This window comes from Canis lupus, chromosome 5 (assembly GCF_048164855.1).
Source record: "Canis lupus baileyi chromosome 5, mCanLup2.hap1, whole genome shotgun sequence".
Taxonomy (NCBI): domain Eukaryota; kingdom Metazoa; phylum Chordata; class Mammalia; order Carnivora; family Canidae; genus Canis; species Canis lupus.
This window is the reverse complement of record NC_132842.1, coordinates 86,184,218-86,208,142: the sequence shown is the minus strand read 5'-3', so window position 1 is coordinate 86,208,142 and position 23,925 is coordinate 86,184,218. Positions and strand designations below refer to the sequence as shown.

Genomic DNA, 23,925 nt, shown 5'->3' with positions numbered 1-23,925 from the left:
GAGCTGTAGGATTTTCATCAGCTAAAAGCAGCACAAGTGGTCAGAAATGAATGGGAAAAACCCAAGGCTTGCTAGCCCAAGGTCTCAGCTGGGCAGGCAGCCAGCTAGCCAGAAACTTAGTGGGAAGACTCTAGAAGGTAGAAGGTGTAAGGAGTGGGTTTGCTCTCGGCACATCCCCGGCCACCAGAACCTGCACTTGTCAGGCCCCCGAGTCAGTAAACCAACACTCAGTACCTCACCTAGCTGCAGTTCCAACCCCCCAGAAATGTGACTTTTAACCAGAGAACATAGGAATTTCCTGGTCAACATTAGGAAATTAACTGATGGACCCTTCTGCTCCCCTTAGGAGGGGGACCCTGCCTAAAACAACGGATTTTTTGCTGACAATTTCCTTGTTTTCCACTCCCCTCTCTACCCCTTTATTTTTTTTTTAATTTTTATTTATTTATGATAGTCACAGAGAGAGAGAGAGAGAGGCAGAGACACAGGCAGAGGGAGAAGCAGGCTCCATGCACCGGGAGCCCGACGTGGGATTCGATCCCGGGTCTCCAGGATCACGCCCTGGGCCAAAGGCAGGCGCTAAACCGCTGCGCCACCCAGGGATCCCCCCTCTCTACCCCTTTAAAAGCCTTTCCTTTTCTGTAGCCCTTGGGAGCTCCCCTCTGCGGGCTAGACAGGATGCTGCCGATTCATGAATCGATTAAAAAAGCCAATTAGATCCTTAAAATATATTTGGTTCAATTTTAGTTATTTAACAGATTTGGTGGCAGCAATGGAAACCAAAGTGAACTTCCAGCAGCATTCGGGGACAACAAGAAACAGGTGTGATACCCATGAACCATTTGAGTTCACTGCCTTTCTTGATGCTTCTACGGGCTGTTGGTGAGATCCTCCCGGATCTGAGCTCTGCCCTTTTTGTGTCCAGGCTCCTGATCTCACCAGCTTTCCTTTACAGGGCAGATCCGTTTGAGTGGCAGAGAGTTACGCCTGGAGCGCAGTCGAGCTGGCAGTGGGTCTTCCCAGAGCCAAGGCCCTGGCCTTTCAGATCACAAGTCCCGGGATGGAAAACCTCAGCAAGTTTCCACGGGTATTGGTGGTGGTACACACCGGGCTGTCTTGGGGTCAGGACACCATAGCATCTCTTGGTTACTGTCAATACATTACGATGCACATGTTTGCCTTGTTTTACGTAGATAAAGGCCTCCTAGAGGGGATCTCAGAAGAGGCCAAAAGCCACAAAAATCAGTGGGCACAGGTTGAACATTTAAGGATTATGAGAGCACTTGCCACCTCCAGAAGACTCCCATGATAAGAGAAATTGGTCATGGAACAGATTAGGCTGACATCAGGTCACCCACCAACCTCAAGAAAACTTCTGTGCAACGAGGCGCACCGTAGAGCACACACAGCCCTCAACCTCGTGGCACATTCCTTTTAGGTTATCATTTCGGCTATGAGACACCCAAAGTCTGAGCTAATGGGATCCTTAAATGCTAAAGAGTCAATGCCGGGGGCACCTGGGTAGCTCATCAGGTTAAGCATTTGCCCTCAGCTCAGGTCATGATCTCAGGGTCCTGGGATCGAGCCCTGAGCCCCAAGCCCGTGTCAGGCTCCCTGCTCAGCGGGAGTCTGCTTCTCCCCCTCCTTCTGCCTGTAGCTCCCCCTGCTTGTGCGCTCTCTATCTCTGTCAAATAAATAAAATAAAATAGAGTCAAGTGCTTAAGCTTCCAGCACACCTGCTTATTTTGTGTCCAAGAACAAGAGTCCCAGAAGTTGTAGATACCTAGCAAAAACAGCAAAATCTCACTAGGCTTGTTCTGTGTCCTGAGCAATTTGGCTTAGTAACCATTAGGCTGGAGCCCCTAAACAAAGCCAGATGGAAATGTGAGTGACACCCCCCCGCCCCAATGGCGGTTGGATATGGCCCTACAAACATGAGAGTTAGCTCTATGTGCAGCCAGGGCCCTACCGAGCTGCAAGCCCTTAGGAGAATTGCAGCCTAAAAATATAATGGCCACCGTGGGGGAAGATTCCACTTAGAAAAGATCATTTAAGAAGTACCCTTGGAAGCAAAGTTTCTCAAATTAAGCCAAATGGGATACCTGTTTTAATTGGCAAGCAGAAGCATCTAAAAGGTTTCAAAATTCCAAAATGGTTTCATTAAAAGATGCATTGCAAAAGGGTAATGAGGGCGGCCTGGGTGCCTCAGTGGTTTAGTGCCGCCTCCAGCCCAGGGCCTGATCCTGGAGACGGGGGATCGAGTCCCACATCGGGCTCCCTGCATGGAGCCTGCTTCTCCCTCTGCCTGTGTCTCTGCCTCTCTCTCTCTCTCTCTCTCTCTCTCTCTCCCCCTCTGTCTTTCATGAACAAATAAATAAAATCGCTAAAAGTTACCTAAAATGAAAGCCTGCGGCTCCCCTCTGTTCTCTGTTCGGTGCACTAATCCTCTGCATTGTTTTCCCACTCCCAAAGGACCGTCCCATAAACACAAGTCCACCGAGTCAATGGCCTTACACACACCCCCATAGATACCTTCAAAGAAGGGCCCCCACGTGGGCCCTTCAGTGACAAAACTGAGGGATTTTCTGGTAAATGGCCAAGGGGAAACTGCTAGATATCAGAGCCAGCAGAGAGGATCCTGGAAGAACTGGCAGGAGCCAGCAAAGGGTGGAAACTCTTACCAGAATCAGCTCTTCTGAATCTCTGTGTGGAGTGTCCAGTCGCGAGAGGAAAGTTTCATGTTGTCCCTTTCCAAATCCAGACCCAATGGTCATTGATTGTTTGCGCCCCAGCTCCTCCCACCTTGCTCACCTTGCTCACCTTGCTCACCTTGCTCACCTTGGCACAGCTGGGCCTGGCTTTCTGCCTGCCCAGAACTTGCGGCTGTGTTTCTTTCCTTTGTCTCTCCCTGAGAGTAACTGCATCTTGGGAAGTTACTGTCCCTTGCATCCCCTTTGTGGACCGTCTCACACAGAAGAGGGGATTATTCACTGCTGCCAGAAATATCTCAAAGTTGAGCTATGCACCGGGAGGGAAGAAAGCAAATTGAGATAATGTAGTTGGATAGGTGGATCGACTGTGATATCATTTAAGTTATAACCCAATTATTTGAGGAACTGGAAGCAACTGTCCTCATCTTTCAAATCTTTACAAAACTAGAAACGCAGCCCTAGAGGCAATTCAAAGTTCACCTGTTTCTTTCCCAATCTCCAAACTTGCCCTAATTATCTTAAACAGCTTGTGAACAGCTTCAGGAAACCAAAGTCCTTTGGAGGAATGTGAATTCTTTTTCTTTCTCTGTCCCTCAAAGTTACACATCTTATCAGGACTTTGAAAGGTAAACACAGCCCACAATCACCTGAGATTGAAGGGGAGAAAAAGGGGGAAAGAAGCCTTTTTATAATATAAACTAAATATAAGCTGAAGGGGTTCTCGTGCCCCAAACTTTAGCATCTCTTCCTTAAGATCAGTTCCAAGAAGAATAAAAATCTTGAAAATCTTTTTCGAAAATATTAGTAGCTACAGGACCGTTACATCTGTCTCTCTGTGTGTTTCCATACATACATATGGTACAAATGTGAGATTTTTCTACCTCTGAGAGTATTGCTAAATTTAATTTGTTGAGAGCTCTATTTCATTGGACAAGTGCTTGTAAGTATTGGGCTTTCTAAAACTCTCAGACACATGGAAGCTAATCCAAATGTTGTTTCAAGTTCACATGATCTGGGAAAATATTCAGTTGCTGGTTTAATTAAAATAGATTTGTCTCTAGAGTTATTAACAAATTAGCTCTCTAGAGTTATTAGAAATTAAAACTCTGGGCACCTGGGTGGCTCAGTAGGTGAGCGTTGGCCTTTGGCCCAGGGCGTGATCCTGGGGTCCTGGAATCGAGTCCCCCATCGGGCTCCCTGCAGGGAGCCTGCTTCTTCCTCTGCCTGTATCTCTGCCTCTCTCTGTGTCTCTCATGAATAAATAAATAAATAAAAATATTTTAGAAGAAAGAAAAGAAAATTAAAACTTTCAGGGGCGCCTGGGTGGCTCAGTTAAGCATTTGCCTTCACCTCAAGTCATGATACCAGGGTCCTGGGGTCGAGCCTATGTCGGGCTCTCTGCTTAGAGAGGAGTCTGTTTCTCCTTCTAGCTCTGCCCCCTGCTCGTGGTCTTGCTCTCTGTCAAATAAAAAATAAATCTTAAAAAAAAAAAAAAAGTATCTTTCAGCAGGGTCTTTCTCTAACTTACTTGATTTTAGTTTGATTCGCAGGGGCCATGGCTTCAAAGAGTACTCCCAATATTGGAAGTTTTGTAGTCATCATAATAATCTCCCTGGTGTGTTATGTTCTCTCAAAAGCCTCAAATGCATTTTTGCAGCCACTAACCCACAGCAAATGATCTCCCTGAGACCGGAACATCAAAAAAATGGATAATAAAGAGGACAACCAGCTTAAAAATTGTGAACCTGAAGTCCTAACCTGTGAATATCCCAAGAAATTAAGTAAAAACGTCATGAACTGTGAATACCACACAAAGGATCAACAGAAGCTTTGCAAAATAGAGCAGTAGCCGAGAGTGGCGTTGACACCCTAAATTTTGATCACATCTTTCAGCTAAGCTGAGAGTCTAATCAAGAGGGAATTGTTAAAGAGAAACTACAGACCTGAAGTTGGTTTCACCTAGATTAAGACCCCAAGCCAGTAAACAATACCTAATCTAACTGTAGTTTCAGCCTCCCACCCCCACCCCCAGGTGTGTAACCTTTAACATAGGCATTTCTGGGTCAGCATTAGGAAATTTACTGAGAGACCCTTCTGTTCCCATTAGGAGAGTGACCTTGCCTAAAACAACGAATTCTTTGCTAACGGTTTCTATATGTTCCACTTCTCTCTCCACCTTTAAAAGCTTGTCCTTGGGATCCCTGGGTGGCTCAGCGGTTGAGCACTATCTTCGGCCCAGGGGGCGATCCTGGAGTCCCGGGATTGAGTCCCGCACTGAGCTCCCAGCATGGAGCCTACTTCTCCCTCTGCCTGTCTCTGCCTCTCTCTCTCTCTCTCTCTCTCTCTCTATCATGAATAAATAAATAAATCTTAGTAAAAATAAAAGCCTGTCCTTGTCTATAGCCCTTTGGAGCTCCCCTCTGGGTGCTAGACAGGATGCTGCCGATTCATGAATCGACCAAGTACATTAAATCCTTAAAATGTACTTGGTTGGAGGCGCCTGGCTGGCTCAGTTGGTAAAGCATGCAGCTCTTGCTCTTGGAGTTGTAAGTTTGAGCCCTACTTTGGGTGGAGAGATCACACACACACATACATAAAATCTTAATAAATTAATCAAATGTAGTTAACAGATCCAAAGAGGAACATTTCATGATGGCGAGGGATCCCTACATCAGGAAGATATCACCGTTATGATCATTATGTGCCTATTACATGAGGCAAAGAGAAGAGAGAGAAGTGGGCAACTGAACATTCAAAATAAAAATTCTCAACAAGTGAAAAATAAAATAGAAATTTCTCAACATAAAGGCATCTATGAAAAACCTATAACATTATTCATAGTAGTGAAAAACTGATGCTTTCCCCCTAAGATTGGGAACAAGGCAAACACATCTCCTCTTACGGCATCAACATGATATGATGTTAGACGCAAGATGGTCAGTCCAAAAAGCAAGGAAGATGAAAGGCATTCAGATTAGAAAGGAAGAATTGAAATTGTGTTCATTCACAGATAACATGATCACAGATGACAAGGCGTCAGGACACAAGATCAACAACCAACCATTAGGTGTGTTTCTATGTACCGATAACGAACAGTCTGAAACTGCACACGGAAACGTCTCATCCACAATAACATTCAACGGAGTATTTAGAATTCAGCTAAAAACGTGCAAAGCCCCTGCACTCAAGCTACAGATATTGCTGAAGCAAATTAAAGAAGATCTAAGTACATGGAAACATGATAACGTGTTCATGAACATATAACATGTTCATGCTCCGCATCCTTAAGGTGACCATCCTCTCCAAATTATCCTATATGTTCTGTGCATTCCCACCAGATCCCAGGGTGCTTCGCTGCAGAAACTGACGAGCTCATCCTGAAATGTACATGGAAATGGCAAAGGACCTGGAACAGTCAAAAGGGACACCTGGGGGGCTCAGCGGTTGAGCGTCTGCCTTCAGCTCAGGCCGTGACCCCGGGGGTCCCGGGATCGAGTCCCACGTTGGGCTCCCTGCATGGAGCCTGCTTCTCCCTCTGCCTGTGTCTCTGCCCCCCCGCCCTGTGTCTCACATGAATAAATAAATAATTTTTTTAAAAAGGACCTAGAATAGCCAAAAGAAAAATTTTGGAGAAAAACTCAGTTGAAGAACTTAAATTACCTCACTGTAAAACTTACTATAAGCTACTGTAATCAAGACAGTGTGGTGCTGGCATCAAATCAATGGAACACAGTAGAAAATCCAGAAACATACATTGCCATTTGGCCATACAATGGCCATACAAACATACAATGCCATTTCGACTGATTTGTTACAAAAATGCCAAGGGTATTCAATAGTCTTTCTGACAATTGTTCCTTGAACAATTGGATATACAATGCAAAACATGCAAAAAATAGGAACTCAGACCCTTACCTTACATGTTATATACAAAACTTAACTCAAAAGGGATCATGGACCTACATGCAAGAGCTAAAACTATAAGAAGTCTGGAAGAAAACATAGAAAATCTTTGTGACTTTTGGTTAGGCAAATTTTTTTTTTTTTTTAGCTATGTCACCAAAAGCACAATAAATTGGACTTCATCAAAATAAGAAATCTTTACCCTTCACAAGACACCACTGAGAAAACAAAAAGACAAGCCCCAAACTGCGTGAAAATGTTTGCAAATCATATCTAATAAAGAACTTGTATTGAGAATACACAAAAACTTTTAGAACTCAATAGGACAAATAATCCATTTTAAAAAAACAAACAGGCAAAAGTAGGCTGTACTTAGTGAATGGCCTCCAAAGAATAGATCATGGAAAAGAGGAAAAAAATAACTTTATAGTGGGGAAGGTTGACAAACACTGCCTCGGCCGGTGGTCGGGACTCACACCATCCCTGTCCATAGCACGTACCTTTGATACGATGGCAGGAGAACGGCACTTACCTCTGTGGTGTTCTTCCACAGAATCCACAACCCCAGTATAACCATGAGGAAAAAAATCCAAACCAAAGGACGGTCTATACAACCCCTGACCAGCATTCCTCAGAACTGAAGGTCAGGAGGAGTGCCTGGCTCACTGCGTCGATGGAACGTGTGACTTGATCTCGGGTTTGTAAGTTTGGGCCCCATGTTAAGAGTGGAGATTACTTAAGAATGAAATATATATTTTAAAGATTTTATGTATTTGACAGAGAGCACAAGCAGAGGGAGCAGCAGAAGGAGAGGGAGAAGTAGACTCTCTGCTGAGCAAGGAGCCCAATGCGGGACTCCATCCCAGGACCCTGAGATCATGACCTGAGCCGAAGGCAGGTGCTTAACCGCCTGAGCTACCCAGACGCCCAAAGAATAAAATCTTTACAAAAAAATGAAATGTCATTAAAAGCAAGAAAAAAAAAACCCAAGAAATAGTCATAGCCCAGAGGAAACTAAGAAGATGTGATAACGAGATGGCCCCCCACAGGAAACGTGCGTTCCTAGAAAACGCAGTTCTAATGCCGTCTGGAGTTCATTTACCAGTGGATGCAAATGCTGGTTTCTTAGTTGTGACAAACATCGTGGTAATATTAAGATGCGAACCACAGGGAAAACTAGGTAAAGCTTCTAAGGTTATTTTCTGAACTATCTGCAACTCTTTTAAAAATCTATTCTAAAATGTATTAAAGGCAAACAAACAAGGGACACCTGGGTGGCTCAGAGGGTTAAACCTCTGACTCTTGGTTTCAGCTCAGGTCATGATCTCAGAGTCGTGAGATTGAGACCCTCGTCGGGCTCTGCACTAGGCGGGAGCCTGCTTACGATTCTCTCTCTCCCTCTCCCTCTGTCTCTTTCCTTCCTTTCCTCCCTCCCTCTCTCTAAAAAACAAAGAAAAAAACAAAAGGAAAAAATCTGGATATTTCATCAGATAGTGTATGAATACCTAATGAGCTTTTGAAGATATGCTCTTTTTTTCCGCTTTATTGAGGTATACTAAGATTTAAAGGGTGTACATATAAGCTGTAAAAAGACACATCCCATCTAGTCAACCATCTGTCACCTGGTATCATTTGTATACGTGTGTATCTTGGGGAAACGTTTCAGTTCTACTCTCCCAGCAAATGTCAATCGCACAAGACAGTGTTACCACGCATGAGGAAGCCTGGGAGAAGGGTTCGATTCGATCCTATTTTCCACTACAGTTTGCATTTCTTCCGTGTCCTTTCTGTCAAGAAAGGCAGAGGCTGGCATGTGGGCATGAGGTCCAGATGCGAGTCCCTGTTTGGGTCATTTCACCCTAGAGCTACCTCTAGGTGAGGTTTTGTCCTTCCTGTTTTACACTTGAAACTCCTGAGACTCAATTTGTCCCAAATTGCACAGCCAGAAAGAAGCTACGGAGTGAGCTACGGACAGTGTGACAGCAGAACCCATTCCTCCTTCTCTAACACACAGCTTCCAAGAAATACATTCCAGGTGGTCTGAGGAGTCATCTGATTTGACTTCTGTGACATCGTGCTGTCCTACCACTGAACCGTCTCGAGACCCCAGGGTCCACTGAGAAGGTCCTTGGAGAGCATCCAATCTGTCCCTGAGGGGCAGTTCTGGTGCATGGCTGGATTAAGCAAGTCTCGGCTCCCTGAACCCCAATTTCCTCCTTTCCAAAACAAGAGTGGTTTGCAAACCACTGCTCTCAGACCCTTTTATACTCTTAAAAATACTGACGATACAAAGAGCTGTTTTTATGTATTATCAATATCACCATTTTAGAAATTAAAACTGAGAAACTTTTGAATAACAATTTCCCAAAACAAGAGGAAATTCAGTGATCCATGTCATTGTTTGGCAGTTTTGCAAATCTCTCTGACATCTGGCTTACTACAGTTTAAGACAGCTGGATTCTCTCATTTGCTTCTGCATTTCATCTCTTCAAATCACGTGTCATAGAGCCTCTGGAAAGCTCCATTGGACACTAAGAGAGATGAGGATGAGGATGAGGATGAGGATGAAAGAGAATGAGGATGAAAAAGGCAAGTCAGATCTTGCTGGTGCTATTGAAATCGTTTTGGGCCCACTTGTCTGCAGGGGTCCTGGACCACCCTTTGAGAACTATTTCAAAAGGTCATCCAGAATCACCTGGGGTGATAAACACACACTTCCTGGCCTAGCCCCGATCTGTGGTGTCAGAGTTCATATTGATCAAACTTCCTTGAACACTGGAGTGTGGAGATACCCGGTTGGCAGAGCCCCAAGATTCCTGCCAGCCTGGTTCATCCAAAACCGCTGAAGCCATTGTGGGTGTATGTGAAATGTTTTTATGGGGTTTGGGGTGGGAGCTCACCGGATCCTGATTCGGATGGTTTGACTTTTGTGTTTCGTATCTAATAAATTTCATGTTCTTTAGAAAATATTTACATGCAAGGTAGATTGTGAGATTTTAAATATTCAGAGTGAGATTCCATAATGCATTTAAAAACCTTGTTAACTGTGATTTTATTTGTACCCATCCTCCAGTAGGAAAAAAACACTATGGTGGGACACAGGCTTACATGTAAGTCATTTATAATGTATCTGTTAAAACGTGTATAATCTGTGCAATTGGTGTGATCCAACTAGTTTAGGCCTTGAATTAGTCACAACTGGGTCACTAACGAGCCATCAACCACCTGTGACTCGTTTCTCGTGAGCACTGTGTGCAAGGTGCGTGGTAGACGGTATGAAGGGTCCGCAGAAAAAATCCTCACATGTGCTGGAGGCGCCAAGCCTGGTTCCGTAGCACCGGCCTCCGGAGGCCGGCGGGGAGGCAGGGGGGTGCAGGGCGACGGGAGATGCCGGCCGCATCGGGGCCACCGGGAGGCTGCGGGGTCGCCTCTGGGTCCTCTGCGCCTCGGGAGGTCAGCGCCGCGCCCGGGCCTGGCCTCTCAGGCCCCATCTGCTCGCCGCCTCTCGGCACCTGCTGCGTCCCCCCGCGTTCCCCGCTCCCACTACACCCACCGGCCCGGACGAACCGCTTCCCCACGGGGTTGAACCCCGCAGCGCGCGGCAGCGATGGCAGGAAGGGGCGGGGGGGGGGTGGCTCAGGCGACAGGCGTTGTCCCTGTCCCGGGTACCCCCTCCGCGCCCGGGCCCCGGCCCCGCCCCCGGCCCCGTGCTCCCCGGCCCCCCATACCCCCGGCCCTCGCCCCGTGCTCCCCCGCCCCCTGGCCCCCCGGCCCCCCTGCCCCGCCCCGCCCCCTGTATCCCCGGCCCCCCCGTACCCCCGGCCGCCCCCTGTGCCCCCTCCCCCGGCCCCCGCTGTACCCCCGGCCCCCCCCGTACCCCCGGCCCCCCCCGCCCCCTGTGCCCCCTCCGCTGGCGCCGCGCCCTCCCCGGGCCCCCGGGCCTGTCCCGGGCACCCCCTCTCCGCGCCCGGCCCCCTCCGCTGTCCCAGCGCCTGCGGCCCCGCGCCCAGCCCCCCGCCCGCTTCCGCGAGGTCATCGATGTGCTCGGCGCTCTCCTGGGCCGGCCTGGGAGTGGGCGGGCCGGCTTGCGTCGGGTGGTCTAACAGGCGCCGGGCGGGGCCAATGGCGCGGCCGCACGGCTCCGCCCCCTCCTTCCGATTGGTCGGCGCCGGAGGGGCCCGGGAGCCTGGGGGTTAGGACTCAGCCTCACCGCCGCGCCGCGCCCTCAGCCCCCGGCTCCGTGGTTCCTGCTCGGCCGCCGCCGCCGCCGCCGCCGCCGCCGCCGCCGCCATGGCCGAGTGAGTGGGGCCCGGCGGCCCCGGACTTCCCGGCGGAGCCGCCCCGACGTCCTGGGCCACGCGGTCCTGGAGCGCGGCCCGCAGCCCGGGTCCTTCGGGGTCGCCGCCTCTGGAAGGCCCGGGGCGGGGGTGGAGGGAGGGCGGAGGGGGCCGGGAGCAGGGGGCCGGGGGGCCGAGAGCAGCCTGGGGGGGAGGCCCCGGAGCAGGGGGTGGGGGGCGGGAGCAGGGGGCCGGGGGGTGGGGAGTCGGGAGCAGCCCGGGGGGGACGCGGGTCGTCCGCGGCGAGCTCGGGCGGGCGCGCGCGGTGGGGATGCGGTCGGGGTGCGGTGGGGACGCGCGGAGCGGAGCTGACCCTCCCCCCGCCCCCCTGCAGGGCCGACGTCGCGCTGATCGGGCTGGCGGTCATGGGCCAGAACTTGATCTTGAACATGAACGACCACGGCTTCGTGGTGAGTCGTGCGGGCTGCCCGCGGGGCCGGGGGCGGGGCGCGGGGCGGTGCTGGTGGCCCGGGAGCCCGACCACCTGCTGCTGCGGCGGCTCCCGCGGGACGGGGCCTTGGCCCAGGACGAGAAGCAGTGACCTCGTGGAGTGTGGCTCGGACGCCGCGGGTCTGCCGCATCCTCCATCCTCCACCCTCCATCCTCGAGGAGGCGTCCCCCCCGCCCCGAGAGCGCAGAATCTCACCTTGATGCCGGCTGAGACCTGGGCGGAGCGAGGAGTGAGCGGCGCAGCCGGACGAGCCCACTCGGACCCGAGTACTGGCGGCGGCTGCTGGCTTCTGGCCTGACGCTGAGCCCGGCGGGGGGCGACCCCGCTGGCCTCTGGCCTCTGGCCTCTGGCCTCTGCCCGGGCTCACTCCTCACCTCGGCCCGAGCAGCTTCCCCGTAATCTAGGGTCTGAAGGTCCTCTGTGCCCTGGGTCCTCCTCATCCGACCGTTTGTCCTTCTAGGTCTGCGCCTTCAATAGGACCGTCTCCAAAGTGGATGATTTCTTGGCCAACGAGGCAAAGGGAACCAAAGTGGTTGGTGCTCACTCCTTGGAGGAGATGGTCTCCAAGCTGAAGAAGCCGCGGCGGATCATACTGCTGGTGAAGGCTGGGCAGGCCGTCGACGACTTCATTGGCAAACTGGTGAGGCTGGCTCTGCGCCCAGCTGCTGCCAGCGAGGCAGCTTCTCCCCTTCCTTCTTTCGGTTATTTTTATTTAGGAGATTTTTTTTTTTCTCTCCTGTGTCTGGATGCGAACTCCTCAGTTCAGACAAAACGATGCTTAAATGTCTCCGTGTTGTTTAACATGATTGGCACTAATTAAGTCACCGCATATCCTCAGGTGGTAATAATTACGTAAGAATGAAATTCTGAAAAAAAAAAGAAATTCTGAGGACACTAAGACATTTCCATAAGAATTCATCAACAGTAGGAACAAACAGTATTCATCTCAGTCCTTGTCTTTCATATTCAAAAAAACTTATTATTTTGGTTGTACATAAAGCATGTTTAGTTCTCTTCACTAAAAGAAGATTTCATTTTTCTCAGCATATGTATAAAGTAACAGCTTGTAAATCATTGTATGATTTAATATGAATGATGAGATTCCCTTAGGGAATCCTAGGAACTACATGCTGGGTACTTCTTTTTTTTTTTTTAAAGGTTTTATTTATTTATTCATGACAGACACAGAGAGAGAGAGGCAGAGACACAGGCAGAGGGAGAAGCAGGCTCCATGCAGGGAGCCTGATGCAGGACTTGATCCCGGGTCTCCAGGATCAGGCCCTGGGCTGGAGGCGGCGCCAAACTGCTGAGCCACCCGCGCTGCCCTGGGTACTTCTGAATGATCTGTTGACTCTAGCAAGTGTATCTTTTTTTGGAAGAAAAATACGTGTATGGGCTGCAGTGGCCATGCTAGGGCGGGCAGGCGACAAAGTCCCGAGTGCCCCAGAGGTTCTGCTTTGCACTTCTGGCCCTGAGTCTCAGCGGAAGGGTGACTGCTTTGCGTTAGGTGCTAATTCTGGTTCTTTAACGCTGTAGTCTGACCCCTCCTTTAGGCACCCCCCCATGGCCCCAGGGCCAGGGCATGTGGTCTTTGCCAGGCTGTCCCCTCACAGAAGGGCCCACGACCACTCACCCACTGGGATGGCCGGGGGAGAGGAGGAGCCAATGGCGAAAATAGCTGTTTCCCCGGGGACTGTGCCCAGCAACATTGGTTGAAGCACCGATGCTATGAGCGGCTTCTGGGGCCCCTCTGGGGCCCTTCCCTCCACATACCTCACAGACAGTTTCTGGCAACAAGCTTGCTCCCAGTGCCGTGCAGCCTTGGGTGCTCTTCCCTCCAGCAGAACCCACAAAACTACACATGGCATATGGGTGGAGGGGAACCTGGGGAAATGACTTAAGAAGATACTCAAAGCCAGGATCCCTGGGTGACTCAGTGGTGTAGCCTTCGACCCAGGAGTGATCGTGGAGTCCTGAGATTGAGTCCCGCGTCAGGCTCCCTGCATGCAGCCTGCTTCTCCCTCTGTGTGTGTGTGTGTGTGTGTGTGTGTGTGTGTCTCATGAATAAATAAATACAATCTTTAAAAAAGAAAAAAGATACTCAATACCATTTTGTAGGAACAGCTCTGAAAAACCAAGGCATTAGCTGTTTAGAAGAAATGTTTCGCTGTGAGAATGTAGTGACAATAAACAAAGGCAAGGGATGTTTTACGGGAGTCATGTTAACAGTGGGGGTGTCTCCGCCGGGAGAGGACCTTGTAACCAGTGTGCCACCATTAAAAAAAAAAATGATCTAGAAAGGAAGAACACTGTGATAAGGAAAGGACGTACCAAGCTTTCTGTGTAGCAGGATGCTAAGCTGGTCACCATTAGCTACGCACAGAATGGACTGGAAAGTGGTAGTTTATTCTTCAGCATAAGAAAATACGAAGTCGTGTTCGCTGGAGCCTCGTGCAGGGAGTCTGAATAATAACTTAATAGAGTCAGGCTTAGCTGTGCTGTGGAAAGGTGTGCTAGTTTGAGGTCTGGTCTCCTGCCATCTCCAGACAGGGCTGATCACGTCATTTGGTCAGGCACCAAACCAACTGATGGCTACTTATGGACCTCCACTCTGCCCTGAGCAGATTTTACAGGAAGTGGCGTGATCCTTTAGAACAAGTCCTGTTTCTAGCGTTTGGGGATGTAAAGAAGCCAGTGACACACAATGGAAATATAAAATTTTGCAGGTAGGTTTTGGTTGTCATGAAATTTTAAAGAGAACAATCTTACTGGCAGAGAATTCTGACTAGGCTGCTAGCCCTACCCTTGCCCATAGGATCCAGCTCTAGCCAAGGGAGGGAGGACTTACTGAAAACTAAACTATATATACTTTTAGGCTGGATTTATTTGAGAGAAATTCTTGTTTGTTTCAACTGGTTAAAGTACATTCTGTTTTTGTCTTTCATTTCTTCAGCCCACCTTAACGCTAGTATCTGGTTACAGGTACCACTGTTGAACACTGGTGACATCATCATCGATGGAGGAAATTCTGAATACAGGGACACCACAGTAAGTATTCTTCAGTCTGAGTTCTTCCTTCTGAGAACATTGTAGAAAAACGTATCAGTATAGCACCTGTGATAAAGGAGTGGACTGTCCTTCTGTAGTGCTGACCCTGGGGCTTGGTGTGGAGCTGCCATCCTCAACCATTGCTCTGCTAAGACATACCTGAGGTCTCCTCAATCACACGTGGAACTCAGAAAGATGACTTCTGCTTAGATAGAGTAGGGCTGCCCGTGTGTGCCTAGCTTGTCCCTCCGCCTCCAGCCCATGAGATGTCCGTGTACGACAGGGTTGAGAGCCACGGCTCTACTGGCCTCACGTGTAGGAGACCCTGAATGATCTCAAGTGCTGAATGGCAGAAAGTCATACTTGTATGAAACCAGCTCTTAAAAGTAAAACCATGGAAAACCCACCAACTCTTAATGGAGTCTTATGGTACTAGATCTTCTAGGGAACCGAGAATGTGTGTTGGCCTTATTATTTCCTTTTGGGGGAAGGGTAGCTATTTTAAACTTCATGAATTTTTTTTTTTTTTTTAATAAGTAATCTCTACACCCACATGGGGCTCAGACTCACAACCTCGAGATCAAGAGTCACCTGCTTTATTGACTGAGCCAGCTGGGCTCCCGGATTTTTTTTTTTCCTAACTCAAACTGAGGCAATCAAATTCCTCTTTTTTATTAATTAATTTTTAATTAATTATTAAAGTAGACTCCCACGCAACATGGAGCTTGAACTCACAACCCTGAGATCAAGAGTTGTGTGTTCTACTACTGAGCCAGTCAGGTGCCCCAGGATAAAATTTCTTGAATGATCAGGTTCTTGGATCCTTGGGCCATTTCATATCCAGTGTGGGCTCTCCATACCTGTCCTCTACCTCCTCTTCATTCATTGAGAGAAACTATTTTATGGAAGCATAATGAAATTGTTTTTCTCTCCTGCCAGAGACGGTGTCGAGACCTCAAGGCCAAGGGAATCTTGTTTGTGGGGAGTGGAGTCAGTGGTGGAGAGGAGGGGGCCCGGTATGGCCCCTCCCTTATGCCAGGAGGGGACAAAGAGGCCTGGTGAGTATCCAAGGTGCCACCCCCATGTCAGCATAAGGGAGCCTGAGCTGTGAGGAAGATGAGCCATGGGCATTTCTGCCACCCTGATCTCAGTGGTGCCTGAGTGTTGGAAATGCTGGAAATATTTCTTTTATCTATACTTTTCACTACTTTGACATCACATATGTGCATATTCTCTTTTGTGTTTTGTCTTCTGTTACTTCCTCCAAGACTGACACTAGGACGTTCTCAACAGGCTTAACAGAGTTCAGAGGCTTTAAGGAAGGTTCTGTTCGAATAATGTCCTGGGCACGGTCTGAAGTTAGAAGTAATGTCTGCCTCTATAATTGATGCACAGTCCTAAAATAACTGTTTATTTAACAATTGTGAGTAATGGAAAAATCTGACACGGCCTGCCTGTTTTGTGCCTGGGAAAACGAGGTAGAAGTTTTCTATTTGACTTGTGGGAAAAACGAATTTTGCACTGTTCACTGTGCTGTATGTAAGAGGAAGTGTTGGCCATAGAGGGGGAGGTGCACTGGTGATGTAAGAGGAGGAGTGCGTAAGGCGTGGGGGTGGGGGGCAAGCAGGACAGAGAATCCAAATGAAAAGGTGCTAGTAGTAATAACCCCTGACACAGACTGAGAGAACCAGACAGGGCTGGAGAAGCAGAAGAGAAAGAGCGAGCAAAGGAGGGATCTTGTTGAGGGAGATGTGGAAAGGTACCATTCTTTTCTGAAGGAGTTTGAATTCCAAATATGCTAGAATTATATTAAGTATAAAAGTAAGGAGTGACCCAGCCTAGTTCCCAGAGGTGTAGGGCTTACTGGGGAAGATTATTTTTTAAACTCCCTGTCTCAGGCAGCTCGGGTGGCGCAGCGGTTTAGTGCTGCCTGCAGCTTGGGGTGTGATTCTGGAGACCCGGGATCGAGTCCCACGTCAGGCTCCCTGCCTGGAGCCTGCTTCTCCCTCTGCCTGTGTTTCTGCCTCTCTCTCTCTCTGTGTCTTTCATGAATAAATAATAAATAAAATCTTACAAAAATAAAAAATTCCCTCTCTGATGAATAGGTTGGGGAATTCTTTGCAGCATGTGAAATCTAAAGATTTTATTTATTTGAGCAAGAGCGTGTGTGCACAGGTGCACAAGTTTCAGCAAGGGGAGAGGTAGGGAGAGAATCCCAAGCAGACACTCTGTTGCATGCAGAGCCCAGCACAGCACTCGATCCCAGGACCCTGAGATCATGACCTGAGCCAAAATCAAAAGTCAGACCCTTAACCGACTGAGCCTCCCCAGGCGCCCCTGCAGTATGTGAAATCTAGAAGTAGAGAGAGGCCTTCCTTCCTGCCTCTCAGAAGCTTACGAACATTTATCTCGGGCTAGGCACTCAGATGATACACGTGAGGACATCTGATAAGGCGCAGGTGCCCCAGTTGCTCCTGGACTCATTCTCCCAGGCCCAGCTGGAGAAGTAGAAGCCGCACCATCATCTGAAATGCTCAGTACGAGCTCCGTGATGTTCTGAAGCTTAACATTTAGCTGTCTGAGCTCTAATCCTGAACGTTAACTTTGCAATTCTGTCAATTCTGTGTCTTTACCAAAAACTTGTTGTAAAGAAGCCTTTATTAGTAAGTAGTGAGGAGACCAGAAGCAGAAAGCCTCGTGAGCTAACCTGGCCTCCTGCGGGGCAGTGGGAGGGACGAAGCACAGCAGCCTTCCTCGGGGTAATAAGGAACTCTGCTCTGGGAAACCTGCGCAGTTCTGCACTCCCAGGATCGCGCCCCGCCCGGTGACCTGCATCCAGACTCGTAAAAGGCATCTGCCTCTGCAGGAACTTCCCTGTTGCTTGCTGTTTGGAATCACAGCTCCTTTTGACAGTGCAGAGGAAATTTCTCCGGGTGCTTTCATGCTTCCAGCGGGTCTGTCTGCTTTAACCAGATAGTCTGCAGCCTCTGATGGGCTTACCTCGTGGTCTTGGCACATTGGTTACTTTTTCCATGAAGGGGGGTGCTTCCACCTCCTATTTGGAGAAAAAAATCGGGGGTGGCGGGAGGTCCTTGAATATTTGAGATCTCAGTCCTCTTTTCAGCAGCTAAACTACACGGTTCCACCCCACAGGCCCCACATCAAGACCATCTTCCAAGGCATCGCTGCGAAGGTCGGATCGGGGGAACCCTGCTGTGACTGGGCAAGTTCTGGCTTCTCTTTCAAGCCAGGTGGTAACTTGGGCGCAAACATGACACAGTGCACACAGCCAGGACCACCTTGTGGCAGCAGTTAGTTGTGTGACAAGCATCTCAGTCTTGAAGTCGCTAGCGCAGCTGAGGCCCAAGATGCATGCCTGTTTTACATGTCCTTGCATCTTAATATTTCAGAGCCTTGAGGCTGGTATTAGAAATAGGCCTCCTCAATTCATCTAAAAGTTGGATTCTTTAAGAAGGTACAGCAAGGATGAGGTGAAGCGAGATTTGTTTTAGCCGTGTGACTTCATGAAAATGAAGAAAATGTCAGAATCAAAAGCGGGCTTTCTCTGCCTGCATGGAAGGAGGACTGAGTGGCTGATGCGGTCAGATGTCCTGGCCACGGATGTGGACAATCTCTCCCGTAGCCTGGGATGCAGGTATTCTGTGCTTGAACAGAGTACGCTATACATGGCCTTTTGCCTTCACGAAATGGGAGGGAGGCCCAGGCTCACTCCTTTATGCCTCCCTCCCTGCATTTTGTGTTGCTGCTAAAATCAGTTTTATCCCCGCTGCAGCCTCGGACCATGCCATGGGTGGGAAAGGCACTAGGCTGGGAGACCTGGCCTGTAATTCTGGCTCTCCATTCACTGTGTGACATGAGTGACTCAGTACAGTATGTGGGCTTCAGTGTTCTCGTCTATAAAATATGGGGGGTGGGCTGGATGGTCTCCGAGGTCTCTTTAGCTCCTAATCCCATTTTTTAGTTTTATTTTGTATGAGGGAGGTTAAGAGGGGAGATGGAAGAGGCCTGAGGTGTACGAGGAATTGGGGAGGCCTGACCAGGCCCGTGATGGCAGCGGGCACCCCACGCTGGTCCATACATTTTAACCAGCCATCATGGAGTTCGGGCAAAGTCTGCCTAGGCCAAGAGGGTGCTGGGCTGGGTTTGGAGGGTTGAGGATTTTCTCATTAGTATGAAGGATTAGGAAGGGAACTTTCGGGCCTCAGTCGCTGATTACTACAGTAACAGGACAGCAACAGCCCCCTCTTTGTAGACATGCTTAGGACAGAACGGTGAAGAAAAAACTAGCACTGGCCCTCAAGTGTCCCGATCAAGTCGGGGATTGACTTTCTGTAGCCTCAGGGCGTTAGTCTCAGGATATTGAAAAAGCTGGTAGAGATACTAAGAGCAGGGACGCCTTAGTTCATTCGTGAAGTTACAGGAAGGATGGGGTGAAGTAATGTGATTAGCCCTGTTACTCAGCAGCCACAGAAGGTGTCCAAATCAGAAGGGGGCAGCTCAGAGGGTGGAAGTCTGTGATGTGGGCGTCCATAGTACGGCTCCCCGCGGTGACAGAGCAGAGACGGCACACCAGGCCCGGCAGACATCGCAGGGGGACGCCTGTCGTGGGGATGGATGCACCTGACAGCAGCACCCGATGCCACCGAGTATTTGACCACGATACCCCTTTGTTCTGACTCCCGGCCCACTAGACAGTTTTCAGATTATTTGGCTTCCCGCGCAGCTTGCCTGCAGGGACGGAACGAGCCAGTGGGACTGACACTGTAAGCACTAAGGATCCGTAGTCGAGTTTCTTGCCCTAAACTCACAGGCTGGTGTTCTGACTGTATACATCTTGCCAGTGTTCCTAGAAGTCCGTGTCTTGGCCGCTGGGAGACTCTGGCAGGAACACGTTTCTGGGCTTGGTAGCCGTTAGAAACAACCACGATACATTTATGTTTTTAAAAGTACAAGTGATTTACTTAGCCGACTTACTGTAAGCCCGGTGAGTAGGAGAGCGGTGACCTCAGGAGGACGAGGGCTCCTTTCACTTGGGGGCAGGGCTGGGGGCACGGGGCCCTTAGTAGCAAGAGAGGATGGGAGACAGTGGGTGAGGAGCTGTGGGCGCTCACAGTGAATTGGGATGTTTGGAAAAACCTTGAGAGGAATGAGTTCAGAGTGAGTCTGCAGTCACGCCGGACTGTGCTGAGCTGTGTGGAGCTGTTATGAAGCGATTCTTAATTTTAAAAATACTGCAGATATTTGCTTCATATTTGTCATTTTTTATAGGGGGAGGGAGCCTTGCCAAAGAACTTGACGTGGGCTTTTCTGAGGTATTAACCCGCCGCTTTGACGGCCTCCTGGTGCTCGTTGCTCTGACAGGTGGGAGACGAAGGAGCAGGACACTTTGTGAAGATGGTGCACAATGGGATAGAGTACGGGGACATGCAGCTCATCTGTGAGGCTTACCACCTGATGAGGGATGTGCTGGGCATGGAGCATAACGGGATGGCGGAGGTGAGTCCCAGGCCTTGCCCCTGGCCGCAGGGGACTCTGCTCAGATGAGAGGGGTTTGCTGGCCACGACGAAGCCTTCCTCTGCCTCCTTCCTGTGGTCACTGCTGGTGGCAGGTTGGTCTCGGCCTCCATCAGGGGACGCGGTAAGATAGGACAGCTGGTCACTAAGCCGAGTCCCCAGGTTACCTGGGCGGCAGTCATTACCACCATTTAGTGACCATTCCCTTGTCAGGCCTGTGGCCTTTTACTGGTCCTCTCATCGTCCCCCATGGGAGGTGGAATCGAAACTTGCTTTCCTGGTCAGGTTGGGACTGGCTGTTTGACAGTTAATCAAAAAGGTCAGAGTGGGGGGAACATTTTATCATGAACCAGATGTTCAAACATGTCATGTTCAAACATGACAAAAGTCATGATCCTGAACACTTGTGTGTGCACCACCCAGATTCTCCTCTGGCATTTTACTAAACCTGATCGAATAGCTATCTGTCTATCCCTCTATCAGTTTGATCTTTTAAAAATACACGTCGAGGTAAATGTCAGGACTCCATTCTCTAGACAGTCTGCATCGTTACTAGGTAACATTTATTTTAACTGAAAAGAGGAAGGCGCATTCATCACCTGTCCAGTCCTTTTCTCGAGGCGTGGCTCTGCTGGCCAGCACCGTAGTCCTCTCTCTCACCATCTGCAATTTCTGCTCCCAGTGACTTCATGTGGAACACGATTTAGGAATACTTACTTGTGAGATGTCTGCAGAAGAACCCTTCCAGAATTTTGTTTACAGGTTTTCCTCCTCATTTTTTTGTTTTATTAAAGTTTATTACCTTTTTAATCGTCTTCACCCAGTGTGGGGCTTGAACTCACGACCCCGAGATCATGATCTGCACCCTCCACCGACTCAGACCGCCCGGCACCCGTCCTCCTGGCAGTCCCCACTTGGCTTCACTGATTTGCCTTGACTGTTCTTTCCAAAACAGTTTAACTTGATTTTCATTGGAAGAGCGCTTTTCATTTTTTGTGTTCAAATGTGACTGACTTAGAGGTTAACGTATCTATTCAACAAATACTGCGCCTGCTGCTTTGTGTGCTAGAAACTGTTCTAAACCTTGGGGATGTGACCAAAGTCCCTGTCTGCACAGAGCTGGGAAGCCAGGCTAGCAATTACGCAGACATTCGTTGGCGGTAACTGTTACACAGAAGAGGAGACGGGAGTAAGGAGGTCAGGGGAGCAGGGAAGGCCTCTGAGGGGGCAGTGGTGTGAGGTGAGGAGCGATCGGCTCTGTGGGAAGAACGTGCTGGCAGGTGCTGGCAGTCACTGGCATGACCACCTGAAGTCACGTACCTCACATACCGCTGACTGGTGGTGAGCAGAAAACTCAGCTTGGGAGGCTCGCACGCACTTAGAGCCCTGGAGCCTCGGGGCGGAGCAGATGGAGCGCCTGGGTCTGTATTTGCAGAGGAAGGCGGTGAGCCAGGGAAGGGGGCCTCTGGGCAGCCCCTGCTTTCTCTCACCCGGTTTCCTCTCGCGTCCCGCACTAGGCATTTGAGGAATGGAATAAGACGGAGCTCGACTCGTTCCTCATTGAAATCACCGCCAATATTCTCAAGTTCCGAGACAGTGATGGCCAACACCTGCTGCCCAAGATCAGGGACAGCGCAGGGCAGAAGGGCACGGGGAAGTGGACTGCCATATCAGCCCTGGAGTACGGCGTTCCCGTCACCCTCATTGGTAACGTGCGGCCTGGCCTCCGCTGAAGCCTCTCGTCTCACTGGTTTTGCTCTCGCTGTCCTGGAAGATGGGGGTAGCCTGGCTACTAGGGAGCGGGTCTTCAGGGGAACGTGGGCGGCCTCCGGTGCCTTCTGCTCCAGCGCAAGAGGCTGATGCCCTTGAATCTCTTCTCTCCTTCCTGTGGCTTTGAGATGCACGTGGGAGTGCCTGGCTTTCCTACCCAGTTCGACCTTCAGGGTTGCTTTTGTCTGAGTGACTGAACAGTGGCTGGTGACCCCCATGACTGTCTAAGGGGGAAGGTCAACGTAACGAAATTTTTCATACACAAGTTTACCAAATGACATAAGCTTACGTACTCAGCATTTATTATAAATGTTCTGCTGAGGTGTCCCCCTTCCCCTGATATTTATTACTTTATTTTATTTAAGGTTTATTTATTTTTAAGTAATCTCTGCCCAGCATGGGGCTTGAAGTCATGATCCTGAGGTCAAGAGTCACCTGCTCTTCCTACTGAGCCAGCCAAGCGCCCTTCCCCCAGATATTTTTTTAAAAAGAGAGTATTACCTATACATTTCAGGTCCTTTATATTCCCTCCCTCCCTTCCTTCCTTCCTTCCTCTCCCTTTAGAACAAAAAGCCACCATCCTGGCCATTCATGTGTGTCTTTTTCATGCATATTGTTTGTTTAATAGCAGTGAGTTAAGCATCAGACTCAAGATACAGGGGAAAGGAAATTCTAGAAAGCAGAAACACACAGAGAACAAATAATAAGAGGATTAATAAAACTACAAGTTAGTCCTTTAAGAATAAGATAGGTACACTTCTGGCAAGATTGAAAATGGAGAATAAAACAAGGTGGCTAGCATGCTGAATGAAAGGCTAATCGTTGCTCCCCGTCCAGTAAAACAGATTCTCCCCTCTGCTCATCCGGTCACGGGCGGCCTTTCCCTCCCTCGTCTCCCCACTCCTTTTCATTTGCTAGAACCATGGCTCCCCGTGACCAGGGACAGTGCTGGGAGGTGCCCTGAGGACAAGTTGGTTGCATAGCCAGCTCTGCAGAAGGAAGCAGTCACTTTTTTGCTAGTCGCTGGGTGCCGCCCTGGGCAGGGACCTCGGGGACGACAGCGGGGGACGGTTTCTCCATCGCGGACTCAACAGGAGTACTGTAGGTTCCTCTCGCTTGAGAGACTTGGTCCCCTTCTGCCAGTGGAAGGTGGGCCAGGCCTACTCCCTCCTCGATGCCATTCTCATTTGGGGAACTAAGGGGGAAGTGAGTCTCGGGCTGATCCTTGGGTAACACCGAGTGTTGCGCCACGCTGGCCTCCTTGCGCCAGCTGTTACCCAGAGGCTTCCGCCCTCCCGCGCTGAGTCCCCCTCCAGCACCCAGCCACCGTGCGTGTGCGCTACTGGCATGGCAGGGGTGCTGCCCCAGGATGAGCGATGCTTGCTCGTGGGGTGCTTGGAGTTTGGGCAGGGTGGTCAGGTGTAGGGCTGGTTCTTTTCCTTGAAAACAAAGACCAGAGATTTGACTTCATTTTGTCTGTGGGGGAAGGAATATTTCGAGTAATTTATCCTAGTTCTATAAATTGTCAGCGGAGCAGGAGTCTTCTATAAGGGCTAATTGTTGAAGATGGTAAATGTCTTGATACTAAAATACCATATCATGATGTCATTTATTCAAATAAAATCGTGGTGCTGATGGACGTACTAGAAACTAAATTTTAACAATTACACGTGGAGTTTTTGTGGGTTGAGCCTGTGCTATTAGTCAGTACTCGTTTCAGATGAGCCCCATGTCCAGGCAGTGCAACCGTAGCCAAGCATCCAGCCCAATCCCAAGGCAGCCTGATGGTAACTAGTTTTCGAGGGGGTAGTGAGTGCTTCTAAGGAAGAGAGTTTGAACATTTAAAAATTAAATTTCTCGGGCAGCCCAGGTGGTCCAGCAGTTTAGCGCCACTTTCAGCCCAGGGTGTGATCCTGGAGACCCGAGATCGAGTCCTGTGTCGGGCTCCCTGCATAGAGCCTGCTTCTCCCTCTGCCTGTGTCTCTGCCTCTCTCTCTCTCTCTCTGATGAATAAATAAAATCTTTAAAAAAAAATTAAAATTAAATTTCTCTCAAGTGAAACTTTATATGTGGACCAACGGACAAATTCTGAATAACAGTGGTTTCACCTGTGTTGTGACTCGAACTTGAACTTACAACCCTGAGATCAAGAGTCGTATGCTCCACCGCC

General features: G+C 49.5%; 1 protein-coding gene and 1 long non-coding RNA gene across 2 annotated transcripts in view; one reads left to right on the top strand and one right to left on the bottom strand.

The window, feature by feature from the left end:
* Positions 1–10,794: 10,794 nt before the first annotated feature.
* The window catches only part of PGD (phosphogluconate dehydrogenase), a 15,252-nt gene continuing 2,121 nt past the window's right edge, over positions 10,795–23,925 (top strand). Inside the window, exons 1-8 of the mRNA XM_072828429.1 lie at positions 10,795–10,912; positions 11,286–11,361; positions 11,863–12,042; positions 14,385–14,450; positions 15,390–15,508; positions 17,604–17,673; positions 19,833–19,967; positions 21,503–21,692. Of these exons, the coding sequence (XP_072684530.1) occupies positions 10,905–10,912; positions 11,286–11,361; positions 11,863–12,042; positions 14,385–14,450; positions 15,390–15,508; positions 17,604–17,673; positions 19,833–19,967; positions 21,503–21,692 (844 nt within the window). The 5' untranslated portion in view covers positions 10,795–10,904. The remainder of the gene's footprint in view (positions 10,913–11,285; positions 11,362–11,862; positions 12,043–14,384; positions 14,451–15,389; positions 15,509–17,603; positions 17,674–19,832; positions 19,968–21,502; positions 21,693–23,925) is intronic.
* The window catches only part of LOC140634464 (uncharacterized), a 19,216-nt gene continuing 6,730 nt past the window's right edge, over positions 11,440–23,925 (bottom strand). Inside the window, exons 3-4 of the long non-coding RNA XR_012031952.1 lie at positions 14,361–14,480; positions 11,440–12,268 (exon numbers count right to left, since the gene is read on the bottom strand). This is a non-coding gene — a long non-coding RNA (uncharacterized lncRNA). The remainder of the gene's footprint in view (positions 12,269–14,360; positions 14,481–23,925) is intronic.